Genomic DNA, 15,688 nt, shown 5'->3' with positions numbered 1-15,688 from the left:
CTCGTGCTCAGTAGGTCTCCTAGTATCAGGGCTCTAGGGGGGCAGCTGCACGTTTGGGCTTTTACCTTGCATGACAACCATGACAACCACATGCTGCAGTTGGCCATTGTGCTGTTTCTCTTTCCAGCATCTCAATGCAACGTCAGCTTAAAGAAGCAGAGGAGCCGTGGAATCCTCAGCTCCTTCTTCTGCTGCTTCCGTGACTACAATGTGGAGGCCCCGCCCGCCAGCGGCCCCAGCGTGCTTCCGCCCCTGGTGGAGGAGAACGGTGGGCTTCAGAAGGTCAGTGCCAGAGGACAGGTGTGCACTCACCAGAGCCTCAGTAGCTGTACAGCTGTCCCATCCTTCGTGAACATCCTGAATAAGAGTCTGTAATAGTATGTGTGCAGCCATTAACTTACAGATCTAAAATGGCTTGAAAAGTCATCTTCACTCCCCGAGGATATCTCAGTCATTCCCATTTAGCAACTGAAGCACATATTTGATGAGAGTTATAAGAATCACTTCACATTTTTATAACATTCTGTCTTGCTGCATGAAACGGAAAGCTAAAGAACCAGTAGTAGAGAAAGGCATGGGAAGACAAATGGAAAAACAGAGGCATACCAAAAAACCATTTATACTTAATAATAAGTATAAATGGATTTAACTACTTTGTTTAATAACAAACAGATTTATTTTATGTTCTTTTATATCTGTCAGATACAAAATTTAAGTCAGATTTTCACAATATATTAAAAAAAGCACAACTAAACTCTATCCACATGCTGTCTAATGGACGTATCCTAAGCAAAGTGACTTAGAACAGCTAAAAGTAAAAGGATGAGCAAAGAAGATGTCACACAAGTATAAGAGAAAAAAAAAAAAGGCAGGATTGCAGCATTCATTCAAATAGAATTTCAGGTAACAATCACTGAAAAAGGCAAAGAAGGGACTCGAGGATCAAGTTCCACATCGGACTCCCTGTGGGAAGCCTGCTTCTCCCTCTGCCTGTGTCTCTGCCTCTCTCTCTGTGTCTGTCATGAATAAATAAATAAAACCTTAAAAAAAAGACAAAGAAGATTATTCATTCTGAAGATAGTTGAGATTGAGGACACAAAACCCATCAAACTTAATGTCCCAAATAGTGTGACCAAAGGACGTGAGCAAGCATTTTGTAAAATAAATACCATTGGTCAATAAACATGAAAAAATGTTCAGTATGGTTAGTAATCAAAGAAATGCAAACTAAAACAATGAGATGGCCTTTTCCATCTATCAAATTATTAAAAGATATTTATAAAGATAGTATTTGGATTTGGATGAGGGTAGCATGGATAGAAGGGTAGAGGAGAGGGTAGAAGATATAAATGGGTTATTGGTAGCCATGTTAATTGGTTACACCTTTCTGGAGGGAAATTTGACAATATAATCTTAAAACCTTAGCAATTATTTACTGACATAATTATAGATGTGCAAAGATTGAACCATAGAGTACTGTCCAGCATAGATTTTAATATTGCAGAATTGTAAACAACCTGATGAGCAACAATAGACAATAAAAAAACTAATAGAATAACCATGCAATCAAATAATGTGCAGCTGTTAAAAATAATGTTTCATAAATATAACTGACATAGGGAAATGTTCACAATATGTCATGTACAGGATAAAAAACTCGTAGGGGAGTATATTTACAAGTATACATGTAGTCATACGCACACATACACACACACACACACACACACACACAGGCATCTATAAGACTAGAATGGTATATGCCAAAATATGAAGAGATTATCTCAGACTGATGGGATCATATATTGGATTTTCTCCCCTTTTCTGTGTTTTACTTCTTTCTTTCTTTTTTTTTTTTTTCTTTTCACAATTTTCACAAAATAAGCTTAAATTACTTCTGGGATTAGAAAATAAATCATTTTAAAAGTATATATCAGTGTAAGGAAAAGGATTCTGGGAAGGTGATAACCTGAGCACATGGCTCTGGCCATTTAAATTCTCTCTCTGAATAAACACAGGTGAGCCTGCTTGAAGAACCTGGAAAGTGTATTAAGGCCTCTAGTTTTCCTGACATCACCAGTGGAAAGAGCAGGCACAGGATTCATCCTCTCTAGTCCTTGGTGAGAAGCAGGGAACTACCAACAGAGGGAAATGCCTGCTTGTCTTAGAGTTCTAGGACAGACACTTCAAGCAGATAGTCTTGTGAGGTCCACCAGCCAGCAAGAGTTGTGAAGCCCCTTGAAAAGGGCCACTGCCCACTTAATGTGTGTGGTCCTTGGAAGGCCTGTACTGATAAGCTGAGTTGCTTTTACTTCTTGTACCCTAAAGGAGCCCACTAGTGCAGGGACTTTCTTCATGTCCTTGTGGTTTATCAATTTGGGCTCTGCTGGACCATGAAAACATTGTTCCTTGTGGGGCCTGGCATTGCTCTCTCATTTGCCCCTGCTGAGAAGGTCCAAGTTGAAAAACTGGAATATGAGGCTCCTACTGGGGTAGAATTAGTGGAAGAGATAGAACTTTTTGTTTTAAGGTTTTATTTATTTGAGAGAGAGAGAGAGAGAGAGAGAAAGCATGAGTGAGGAGAGGGGCAGAGGAAGAGGGAGAAGCTGACTCCCCACTGAATGTGAAGCCTAATGCAGCTTGGTCCCAGGACCCCAAGATCATGACCTGAACTGAAGTCAGATGCCCAACCTACTGAGCCACCCAGGCACTCTGAAGAGACCTTTAGTAGACAACTCAAGAAATGATATTTCGAGAAATGAATTTTGAGTACAAAAGTAACTTTTAGAATTTAAAAAAGAAATCCCCCCAAAAAAATAAAATAAAATAAAATAAAATAAAAAATAAAAATAAAAAAGAAATCCCGTGATGTCTAAATTTAAAAATTCAGTAAAAAAAATAAAAAAAACTGAGAAAAAGGAGAATGAGGATGGTCACTGCTGAGAACTGAATTAATGTTCTAGAAGAGCAAGTAGAAAAGATATCTTATAGTTGAGACCAGAGATATAGAGATAATAATTGAGGGGGGTGGGAAGAGGCATCCAGGAGACCTAATAGCAAGTAACAGGAGTTCTGCAAGACTTCTCGTTACACTTACGTTTTCAGAATTTCAACAGCATATATCTAAGTATGTGCTCCTTGCAAGCTACCAAAACAAGATATTTTCAAAAGAAAGAAAGTTATGCTAGTACCAGACTTCTCATCAACCATATTGAAAGCCACAAGACTATGAAAAAAAAAAAATCTACAGGCTACTGAGAGAGAATTCCAAACCAAAAATTCTATGTGTGGCCAAGATATCATTTATCTATTAAGGCAAAGGAAGTACATTTTCAGACACATAATGATTCAAAGAAGGGAAAAAAGAAATCTGGGTGAGATTGATATTCTGTTATGATGTAATTATAGGAAATGTAGGAATAAATACAAGCATTAGGAATAGAACTGCAACAAGCAGCACGATTAGAAAATAGATCTTCAGTTGAGCCCCATATTGGGCCTGTGCTGAGCATGGAGCCTGCTTGGGATTCTCTCTCTTTCTCCCTCCTTCTCTGCCCCTCCACCCTGCTTGCTCACTTGCGCTGTCTCTCTCTCTCTCTCTCTCTCTCTCTCTCTGTCTCTCTCACACACACACAAATAAATAAATAAATCTTAAAAAAAAAGAAATGAAAACAGAGTCTCAAAATTCACAAGGAGTAAAAGGAGAAATGGGCAGAAATGTGAACAAGCCATCAAAATTAAGAAAAGAAAAAAAAGACAAAACAATAAACCTAACATAAAGAATAGGCATGAAACCAAGTTTAGTGAACCAAATTCTCCTAACAAAAGACCAAGATTATATCAGATTGGCTTGACAAATTCATCTGTATGCTATTTCCAAGAATAGACCTGTATCAGATAGGACAATTTTGGCAGCAAGTAAAAGAAGACTGACAAATAATAACTTAAACAAATAGGGGATTATATTTTCACATAAAAGGCCTGAGTCTGGCAGTTGTTGGGATTGGCTTAGGTGCCTGATGATGCCATCAGGGACCCAAGTTTGTTCTGTTCTTGTCTCTCCATTTTTCTGCCCCACCATCTTTGGCATGTTTGCCTTCATCCTCATGTTTGTTGTTTATTATCTCAAAGTCATAAGCTTCAGACAGCATATCCACATTCAAGGGAAGAGGAGAAAGAGGAGTAGCATTACTCATGCCTGTCCTTTTTGTGGAAAGTAAATGCTTTCACAGAAAACTCCAGGGGACTTCTATGTATGTTGATTGGCCAGAACTTTGTCACGCATCTACCCTCCTGCAGCAAAGAAAGCCTGAAAGGGGAAGAATTTAGACTGGCATATTCCTGCCTTCAACAGAATCAGAGCACTTTCACAAAGGAAAAAGGAAGAATGACTACTGAGTAGATGTACTAGTCAATGTGGGTTCAATTATGCTGTAGTAACAACCCCCAAACCTCAGAGGCTTAAAACAGTAAGAGTATATTTTTCACTCCTGCTGCATGTTTATCATGGATTATGTGAGCTCTCTGCTCTATGGCACTTGCTAATAAATAGATAATGTGAGTCACATATGTTATTTATGTTTTTCTAGTAGCCTTATTTTTAAAACTAATTTTAAAAAGGTGAAACCAAGTTTAACAATATGTTTTACTTAACCAAAGATATCCAAAATATTATTTCAACATGTAATCAGTAGAAAAAATTATCAGTGAGATAAGATTTATATTCTTTTTATCTTACTAATTCTTCAAAATCTTATACTTTATACTCATAGCACATCTTACTTTGCACTAGCTACCTTGCACAGGCTCAGTAGCCACCTGTAACTCATAGCTACCATTATTGGATTACCTAGTCTGTTTTATCCTCATTCATAGACTAGACTTGAGAAAAGCCTCATCTCCTTGCTTCCATTATTGATTTGTCACAGTAGGAAAAAGGGTGAGTCACACTGGCTCTTTAAGTTTTCACTAAGAAGTAACTTACATCTTACGGCGAAAGCAGTTCGTATGACTACACCTAACTTCAAGGAACTTGGAAATGCAATCCTACCAACTGTCTAGGAAGAGAACTGGAATTATTTGGATACCAGCGCTAATTACTATTATAGTAGGTGGCTACTAGTTTCTGACCCAACATCTAATATACAGTGATTTTTAAAAGGTAGAAAATAGATGGGCAAAATATAAAAAGACCAAATAAAAAGAAAGCAAAAGTGGCAATATTCATATCAGACAAAACAAAATTCAAGGTCAAAGACATTAAATGGGAGAAAGAGGGACATTTTCTAATAATAATAGGTCTGATACATGAAGTGTATAATAGTCATAAAACTTTGTGCAGACAACAGTGCAGACAAATATATAGAAGAAAACCATTTAAACATGATTTTTAAAAACTATCTTCTAAAAATATGGGGTATCTATCTGGCTGGCTCAGAGGAATGACTCTTGGTCTCGGGGTTGCAGGTTCAAGGCCCATGTTGGGGGTAGGTATTACGTAAAAATAAAATCTTTAAACAATAAACACAGCAAACAACATAGTAAAATCTTTGGCAGTTTCTGGCTAATACAATAAGACAAGAAAATGAAACACTTGGTGTAAATATGAAAAGGATTGGAAATTAGTTTTATTTTCATTAGACATGATTATTTACATAGAAAACCCAAATACTTCCAAAATAGAATCATGAAAATGTATTGCTATGGTAGCTCTTATTTATGGAGAGATCTGCTATATTTCTAGATAAGACTTAAAATTTATGTGGAAGAAATAATATCCAAGAATAGGTAAGAAAATTTAGGAAAAAATAATGAAAGATGACTTGCCTTAACAGATGAATCCTTATTATACATTGGTATGGAAAAATTTATTAGTGGAATTTATATGATGAGATTCTATTGTAAACCTGCTTGTAGCGCCAGATTCTGATGTGTTCCCCCAGTGAGCTTTCCTCATACTGTCATTGCTTTAGAGAATCATCATTAGCAAAAGGACCATAGTTGGTACCTGAGGTTTGTAGAGGATATAAGGGAAGAATCACTGCTATCATAGTAAAAGTTTTATTTAAAGATAGTATTTGGGCAGCCTGGGTGGCGCAGCGGTTTAGCGCCGCCTTCAGCCCAGGGCGTGGTCCTGGAGACCCAGGATCAAGTCCCACGTCGGGCTCCCTGCATGGAGCCTGCTTCTCCCTCGGCCTGTATCTCTGCCTCTCTCTCTCTCTCTCACTCTCTCTAATAAATAAATAAAATCTTTAAAAAAAAATAAAGATAGGGATCCCTGGGTGGCGCAGCGGTTTGGCGCCTGCCTTTGGCCCGGGGCGCGATCCTGGAGACCCGGGATCGAATCCCACGTCGGGCTCCCGGTGCATGGGGCCTGCTTCTCCCTCTGCCTGTGTCTCTGCCTCTCTCTCTCTCTCTCACTGTGTGCCTATCATAAATAAAAAAAATTTAAAAAAATAAAAATAAAAAAATAAATAAAGATAGTATTTGCCAGGGTGCATGACTGGCTCAGTCAGTGGAGTGTACGACTCTTATCTCAGGGTTGTGAGTCACATATGGGTGTAGAGATTACTTAAAAATAAAATATTTTAAAAAATAAAATAAAAATAATATTTGCCTAGATGAAATGCCATGAGACAAGGGTGGTGCACCCCTGGCAGGTTTCTTAGAATGGCTGGCTGTATATATGAGAGCATAAAGGCCTTTGAAGGCAGTTCCTCTGGCAGAACTGAGCTCACCTGGATTCAGTGTTCATTCATGGGACTTCCTTCACTTAACATTTATCAAAATGGCTTTTTAAAAGATTAACTATTTAACTCTGAGTAATGCATCATTTGCGTAACACTTGACTATTCAGTCTGTAAGACCAGACACCACAGAAAGAACCGGCGTCAAAGTGGGGCACTGAGGCCTAGAAGAGGACCTTGTGCCCTTCCTCACATTCAGCTTGGTCAGGACCCCTAGAACACAGAGCCCAGGCGCATGAGATGTGGAAACAGATTCTAGGCCCATCCCTACTGCTGGCCTCCAGCTCCCTTCCTCTTGGAACTCAGCATGTCAGAAGCAGAGGGAAGGCTGTGGGCAGAATGCAACAGGTGGCATCTGGGGTTCTATCGTACGTATTCACTTTGCCCTGGAGAAATGCTTCCGCAGCAGTGGCCTAAAGTGGCAGCAGTCACCACCATCACAGTTACAACCTGGACCTGCAGGCCAGTTGCCCCAAATAAATGGGTCTGACGCCTTGGCCAGAGGCAGGAAGAAGTCAGCACCCAGAAGACCCCAATGGCCAGGACCATGGAGGACTTCTGGGACCTCTGGGAGAGGGCAAAGAAAAGGGATTGCTTGGATACTCGCAAATACATGCATACCCCATGCACACAGGTACACATATATGCAAACTTTTCCAGGGTAATTTTCCAGCCCAAATACCTGGCCAGAGTAGTGTTTTCGGTCCTAGCCTGTGTTTTGCCAAGCACTTCAGTTGTTTTTACTGTTACCTCTTGTTTTACCAATGATGTGCTCAGCTTGTCTGAAGATGCACCTGAGTGGAGGGGCGGTTTGCAGCATCCCACCAGTGCAGTGGTTCTCACTTGGAGAGGATTCTGGCCCCTTAGGGCACATTTGACAATGTCTGGAGACATTTTCGATGGCCACTACTGGGCACTGTACTGGCATCCAGTGAGTAAAAGAGCCAAGGATGCTGTCGAGCATCCTACAAGGCTCAGGACAGCTCCCACACAAAGAGTTATCAGGCCCAGAATGTCGGTAGCTCCAGAATTGAGAACTACTCTGTAATGGTCCAACAGGCTTGTGAGCTTCTGGTTAAAGTCTCCCCACCAAGAGCAGTGATCGGCTGCTACATCCAGGTGTTGGATATAATATTACTTAAGAGCTTCTGAAATGAACTTCCCCATGGAAGTTCTTAGAAACTGGAATTTGATTTGATTCTGCCGTCATGTTGGAGAACAGCACAGCTCTGCCTTGAATAATGGCAGAGGACAGTTTAGAATCCTTAAGACAAGCCCCAAGTGTCCTGAAAAAGGAAAGAGCAGTCAAGATGATCTGGAGAGGAAATAGTAGTTGCTGCTACACTGCAGAGGTGGTTACTAGGGCTGCAGTTAATCAAGAAGTTGCTAAATCGTGCTTAGAGTCAGAGCAGAACTCAAAAGGTACCAGCCACCTGCATCTGTCAACAGTCGGATTTGACCCCTTCCCATGAGACCTTTGTCACCAGTGTGTCACCTCAGTAAAGATGGACATACTGTTCACAAATCCTTATATGTGGGAGACTGGAAACAGTGTATCTCTTCATCAAGGACTAGGATGCTGCTATTCATTGCCTCCAGTCCCACTGTTTAAAAAAGAAGAAATCCAGAAACTGGAAATGCCCAGTGGCAATAATGGAAAAACTGTGTTATTTTATTAGCATTTCTTCATGATGCTAAAATGAAATGTTTCATCAACCAGGTTTGGAATGGCTGGCATTCCGAGGCTGAGGAATGGGTGAGGCCCCACCTTGGGACCTGAATTTTTTTAATACTTCCTGTGAGTACAGGTTCTGTTCCCCTTAAAAAGAATGCTAGCTCCACATCTATGGCCTCAGAGGGAACTTCTTGAGCCTTGCCTGTCCCCTCTGCCCAGTCCTCTAGAAGAAAACCAGTATAAGAGGGTTCCTTATAACCTGATAAACTTGTTTTCCTTTCCCTGCATATTGTATTGACTTAAGGCTCAGTCTTTTCAGGGAAAAACCTACTTAAAAGAAGAAATAAGCCAGTTATTAAAGGGATTAATGGTTCAAAGTAATATATGAGCTTTTGTTTTTATTTTTCAATTAAGGATTAAATTCCTGGGAGCAAGGGAGGCACCACTTAAATAAACATGATTAAGGAGCCTCGGGAACCCAGCCTGGTTCGTCAAGGTAGGGAGTATCTGGGAGGTAGAGTGGAGCCCAGTGCCCTAACTGGAAAATCTTTGGGTTCCTCCTGTTCATTAAATGCCACTAAGGTACAGAGAACAGGAAATCATAGGGCTGCTGTACTCAAGAGTGCTTTGAAGTTTCTTTTGAGTATATGATCTACTTACTTCTCTTCAAACCTGACAATGATTTCTTTTTTCTTTTTCCTTAGGGTGACCAGAGGCAGGTCATTCCCATACCAAGTGTATGTATATTTATCCAATTTTATTTACACATTCATGGAATCTTGTATCTTTGGGCCTACTGATATAAAAGATTTTTTTTAAACATTCTTGCATATGTTGAGTTTAGGCATGTGGTATAAACAGCTCCATTCTGTTAAAAAATGAAGTTACATTTAAAAACTGTGAGCAGGAGGTTCTGTACAGAGAGTTTCCTTTCTCAGGAACAGCAGGGCAACCAGTATCTATTACCCAAATTCTTACCTTTCCTTTCTTTCTGCAAAGGGCCTCCAAGCTAATAACCTAAGGCAACCTGCCACACTTCCCCACCCCAGCACCTCAGCCCCAACTCCATAGACCATGAGAACATACTTTTGCCCAGACATAAGATTGTATAGCAGGTTCTGTCCTGGTGGGCTCAGCAAGCCCTGTCCCAGGTGAGCAGACCATTTCTGACTACTCAGCAGTGTTGGGAACTTGGCCCTGGCTCTGAGATGAGAAAAAAATTGCCCCGATTGCATTCCCCGAAATTGCAGGATTTACTCCCACTCCCACAGGCTGGCTTTGCTCTAACTCTGTTTCAGCTGGGCACTCCCTTGAGCCACTGCTTCTCTTTTCAGCCCTGGAATTTGGGAGTAGCTACCAGTGTTCAGCCTCCCACCCCTCCAACATACACACATAAATACACATACATACGCCACCCCAACTGTTTCTGCTCTGACAACAGAGCCACGTAGCCTGAGGCCAGCCAACAAGAAAGAGAACAATCAGACTGACTCTCCAAAGAAACTTGCACTTGAGATGTCCATATCAAGCAAGGCCTTTTAAAAAGCTCTGTGCCCTTAGAGAAGAATTTAGGTTTTATTTTATTTTATTTTATTTTATTTTATTTTATTTTATTTTATTTATTTATTTATTTATTTATTTATTTATTTATTTATTTATTTTTTTTTAGAATTTAGGTTTTAAAAGATGTCCATGAATTGATAACTTTAATTCATAAAGAGTCTCTGATTCAGATTGTTTGAGTCAAATCTGTTCGTCTAACTCTCCTTGGACTTCTCCACATATTTTCTAGGAACATCCAGGAGACCTAGCAATCTTACATTGAAAGGAATGGATTTCATTAGTACAAGTTGACTCCATATTTGGTAATGAGTGTCACTTATAAATTGGAATACATTGCCCCTCCCCCCAGCTTTTTGATAATTTCATTTTTCTCAGGACTTTAATTCTCCATTAACAAGTTTCAGGGGTTTGTAGAGTGGTTCTAACTTTACCAGCAAGCCTGGAGGTTGGGCTTCATCAGGTAAACCAACTTTAATCAAAAAGATGGATCAGGCAGCAGGACTTTTTATCCAGTATTTGAGCGGGCTACCTAGTGGAATTGACACCAGGGGTGTCCTTTCAACTATACATAGTAGTTACATAGATTTTTCCTGAAAAGCTACCTATATTAAACAGGTGAAAGTAGCTTTCCCCCTACCTGTGATACTCCTATGGTACTGGCTTTGCTCAAAGTTCATTAAGTGCCAAACCAAGCATTTGTCAGGGCAAAACTCAGGGAAAATGACCCTTTCCCCACAAATACAACATATTCTAAAATCCCAGAATAAAATAGCCAAAGAGAAAAAGATCCCTTATATAATTTAGTGCAGTGTTAGATCAATAAACCACTGACTCCTTCTTAAGAAATGAGACTCTAGAAACTCTTGTGAGTTTCTGAAATTTCTTGCAGAAAAACAAAACCTAACTAAAGTAACTTGCATCACTAAATGATATTCTCCAGAAAAGCAGTTCTACTACTGATGGGCTTAGAGTGATTTCCAACTGCCTGCTTAGCATGCACAGCTGAACCCAAGTCCATTTGGAGGCCAGCTCAGCCACAGGATTCTAGCCTTGGGATCCCCTGCAGAATCTGCACCGCCTGTCAAGGCTGCAGGTCACATAAACACAGTAGCCCTGCCCTTTCTAGATCATGGGGAACCTGCTAGAGCAGCCTATGTGAGCTTGTGGTACTGTATCATAGGACCAGAAATCCAGGCTTGTGCTGTTCCCAAACCAGAGCCTGTAGCCTCCTGAAAGCTGTTCCCAGCCTCTGGGATAAAAGCTGTTTCCAGTCCCTGGGATGAAAGGTACCCCTGAGTTGGTGGGTACCCAGAGTAGTTCTAGCTGGAGCCCCTCATCTCTGCTTCCCACCATAGCCATATTGGTTCATTTTCTTTCTACTCTGTTTATATGTACAGCCTTGGTCTTTTGATTTTTTACTAAGCAATGATTCAAGCTCATAGTTTTAAAAAACACTGAAAGAATAAAGTAAAAAAAAAAATCTCCCAACATGGTCCCACTCCCTAGAATGACCACTTCCAATATGTGTTATGTATCCTTCCAGAAATCTATACACAACTGTATTTACACAAATGAGAGTATTGCAAGATGTTTTTTGCTTTAAACTATATACCTTGAACATCTTCCCAAATATTAGAGCGTAATGATCTACCTCAATGTTTTATGTGTCCTTGTTGGCATTTGCCTTGTTTCTACTTCTAGGCTGTTACAAATGCTTCTCTTAGGAATATTCCTATGTATGTATGTTTTTGGACTTGAATTATAGTACTTGTTGTGATCCCTTCCTAATTGTGGAAATACTAGATCAAAGAATATATATTACATTTTGGATAGATTAAAGCCACATTGTCCTCTGAAAGCCTAATTTATACTCTCACCAGGAGTGTATGGGATTGCCCATTCCCTTATCAAAAATGATAATAATTGATGAGATACCACCTCACACCAGTGAGAATGGGGAAAATTAACAAGGCAGGAAACAACAAATGTTGGAGAGGATGTGGAGAAAGGGGAACCCTCTTGCACTGTTGGTGGGAATGTGAACTGGTGCAGCCACTCTGGAAAACTGTGTGGAGGTTCCTCAAAGAGTTAAAAATAGACCTGCCCTACGACCCAGCAATTGCACTGCTGAGGATTTACCCCAAAGATAAAGATGCAGTGAAATGCCAGGACACCTGCACCCCGATGTTTCTAGCAGCAATGTCCACAATAGCCAAACTGTGGAAGGAGCCTCGGTGTCCATCAAAAGATGAATGGATAAAGAAGATGTGGTCTATGTATACACTGGAATATTACTCAGCCATTAGAAATGACAAATACCCACCATTTGCTTCGACGTGGTTGGAACTGGAGGGTATTATGCTGAGTGAAATAAGTCAATAGGAGAAGGACAAACATTATATGGTCTCATTCATTTGGGGAATATAAAAAATAGTAAAAGAGAATAAAGAGGAAAAGAGAAAAAATGAGTGGGAAATATTAGAAAGGGAGACAGAACATGAGAGACTCCTAACTCTGGGAAACGAACTAAGGGTGGTAGAAAGGGAGGTGGGCGGGGGGTGGGGGTGACTGGGTGACGGGCACTGAGGGGGGCACTTGATGGGATAAGCACTGGGTGTTATTCTCTATGTTGGCAAATTGAACACCAATAAAAAATAAATTTATAAAAAATTATAATTGAATATTGAATCTTTGCTGATCTGTAAGTAAAGAATGGTATATCAGTTCATTGCTTTGATTTGCATTTTCTTTATGAATGAAGATGAACATCTTTTCACAGGTTTATTATCCATATGTCTTTCTTCTTCCCTATTCATTTCTTCTGGATGTTATACCGTGTTATCTTTTAATTTCGAGGAAATTAGGACTTTCCCCCAAAATTTATGGTATGTCTTTTAGCCTTGGTTATAATCATTTTGGCCACAAAGAAGTTTCATTTTACATAGGCAGATGTGTTCATCTTATCCTTATGGCTCCTGAATTTTATGTCATACTTAGAAAGATCTCCCCACTCTATGACTGTGAGCCATATTTTCTCCTAGTATTTTAATGGTTTTATCTCTACATTTAAATCTGTGACCTATCTGGAATTCATGTTGATGTAAGGCATGAAGTAGTGATCCAGCTTTATTTCCTTTTCCAAGTGGCAGGGCAGTTGTCTCAACACTATTTATTGATTAATCTAGCTTTTGTACCCCTCTTGAAAATGACATCTTTATCTGGACTTGATGTTAAACATTCCACTCGTTTGTCTCCCAAACACAAGCTGGGATTTGGGGCTCTCCACGCATCTTATTGGAAGCTTCATGGGCTGTCCAGTAAAGGTCAGGTATTGAAGGGTAAGAAAAAAAGCAGAGAGACTAGTTTAGAACCCCCTGAAGACTGGGTGGTCACTCAAATGCTTTGGTCCCAGAGAGGAATGCTACTGAGGCTGTGAACCGACTACCCCTGTGCCCACTCTTGCACGAATCTCACTCCGTCCTAAGGTTCACCTCTATCTGAGCCATAAAAGTGCTGAAAGGGGAGAAGAGAAATGTGTTTTCTAACAGGTGTCTATGCTATTTGCCTAAGCCTTTCAATAAACAGTAGTATACTTTTTTACACCAGATGTTATGAAGAACCCATCAGCAGAAACGAATGTAATTAAAGATAGTCTAGAGTTTCCTTTGCCCCCTCCCACAGAAGCCCTGGGATCTCTGCCCTCCACTCTATGGCTTGGGAAGCCTAGTGTACAGACTCTAAGACTTGGCCCCCATCTGTTATGCCAAAAAGAGAGTGAGTGGGGTGGGTACTCTAAAGAACCTTAGAGTTAACTGTTCATGGCTGTGGGTTCACTACCAAGGATGAGAAATTCCAGACCTACTACTACAAGGAAGAAAACTGGAATGAAGGCCCTTCCCATACCTTGGGTGGCAAGCCAAGATTCCTTCCTTCCCCCTTCCCCTCACATGGTTTTGCCCCCTATCCCCACCTCTTCCACTCTTCTGGCGATGCCCTCCATGTGCTTTGGAGCAAGAGGTTTGTATAGAAAAGGCTCTTCTTAATATAACTAGTGCTTCTCTTCTTCTCTAGTTCTCTGGTGGCCTGAGAGAAAATTTGCCTCGGGACATTTTTAGTTAATAATTCAAGCATCACCTGAACAGATCAATTGAAATAATAAAGCACTATTGCAATTATATAGCGTCCTTGCATGTTCCAAGGACAGAGCTGTCCAGAAGAATTCTTACCAGTGGCTGAAGAATTTGCATTAATCTAAAGCCAAGCTCAGAAGCTGTGTGTATTTAGGAAGCAGGCTGAGGATTAATGGAACCTCCTTCTTGTCTATTGCCCCCAGCCCAGCCTTGTTCTCTGCAGCACAAATGCTAAATCAGTAGCTTGCTTAAGAGGACTCTCACCTTTCTCCCTCTTTTCTCTCTTCCAGTAGTACCGTGAGGCCTTTTCCATCCTGTTAGCTCAGAGAATGCTTGCAAAGTATGGGTTAAATAGGCTAAGAAAGTAATTTTTATTCTCAGGTTTGGAAAATAACTGAGCCACTTTTGGCAGATCTTTGATGTTTTCAGATCTGCTAGGGATAGAATTTCTAGAGCCTTATTTTCCAGGCTAGCAATTACATAAAGTGAAAGTGTTGTTTTAGTATATAAACGCATTGAGAAAGGCCTGGACAGATGCATACGAAACTAAAAGGGGGGAGAATCTGGGAAGAGGAATGGAGAACAGGGGAAAGGGAAGAGTTGTCTGTTACATGTCTGGGTTCTTTACAATGAGAATGTGTTTTTATTATATAATTGTGTAATAAAAAATTAAAACTAATTTTATTCTAGGCACAGGCATGCTTTTCTAGTATGGCCCAAACAACAGAAGTAACTAAAATCCTCTTTATTCTGTTCACTTACAGAGCTCATCATGCCCTGCCTTTTCAAAACACTTTTTGATACAAAGCTGCTTCTTGCAAGTTTAATTTTTCTAGCAACCTGCTTGCTTGCTGATTTATAATGAAGGACAGAGTCATTTCTAGGACCCCAAACCCCATGCCCCGTGTCTAAGGCACATCTCCTCACAGTGCTACTTGGAGTACTGGCTGAGGGAGTACTGCTTGGTGAACTTTAATTAGAGCCAAGGGAGTTGGAATCCATGGAGGCTTTTTCTTCAGGATGATATTGGACAAAAGGAAATACCCACACTCACTGGAGAGAGCCCCTATAGAATTAGAATACCCACATGCAGCCTCATCCAGTCAGCCCAGACAAGATGATCATCACACTTGCAAATTTACCTACCCTGTCGTCCAAAATTAACTGTGGATCCTTGACTAATGTTCCCCCCACCACCAAAGAAAGGAAATATCCATTTAAAAGGGACTACCTCTTGATTGCATTTTTTTGTTTCTTGTTTTTGGGTTCGCTTGTTTGTTTTAGCATGCTAAATTGTCTGCTCTTCAGTGGCTAGAGACACAGTTTTTTGCGTTTTGTTTTGCATTAAATAATAGAACAGAGCTTGACCTTCCAGGATAGAGAATTAGCTAGTTAACATTGGATACTGAATACACCACAAAGTAAACCAAATCATTTCTGGAATGAGGCAAGGCCCAAAGAAATAAAACTCTAAATCAAGAATGAAGTTGGCTGAAGATACCTAGCAGATTATTAGCTCTTTACAACCTCTTTATCATACATAAGATTGGAGTCAGCTAGTACAAAGACATAAATAG

At 40.2% G+C, this 15,688-nt stretch overlaps 1 protein-coding gene across 4 annotated transcripts in view; it reads left to right on the top strand.

Annotated features, from left to right (window-relative positions):
- Positions 1-15,688, top strand: part of CTDSPL (CTD small phosphatase like) — a 114,803-nt gene that overhangs the window by 79,553 nt on the left and 19,562 nt on the right. For 2 of the 4 annotated variants that reach the window (XM_072793380.1, XM_072793379.1), the window contains exons 2-3: positions 128-282; positions 9,123-9,155. In XM_072793380.1, coding sequence (XP_072649481.1) covers positions 128-282; positions 9,123-9,155 — 188 coding nt within the window. The remainder of the gene's footprint in view (positions 1-127; positions 283-9,122; positions 9,156-15,688) is intronic. The other 2 variants (XM_072793382.1, XM_072793381.1) reach the window with 1 other exon arrangement.

This window comes from Canis lupus, chromosome 22 (assembly GCF_048164855.1).
Source record: "Canis lupus baileyi chromosome 22, mCanLup2.hap1, whole genome shotgun sequence".
Classification (NCBI taxonomy): domain Eukaryota; kingdom Metazoa; phylum Chordata; class Mammalia; order Carnivora; family Canidae; genus Canis; species Canis lupus.
This window is presented reverse-complemented; position numbering and strand designations above follow the sequence as displayed.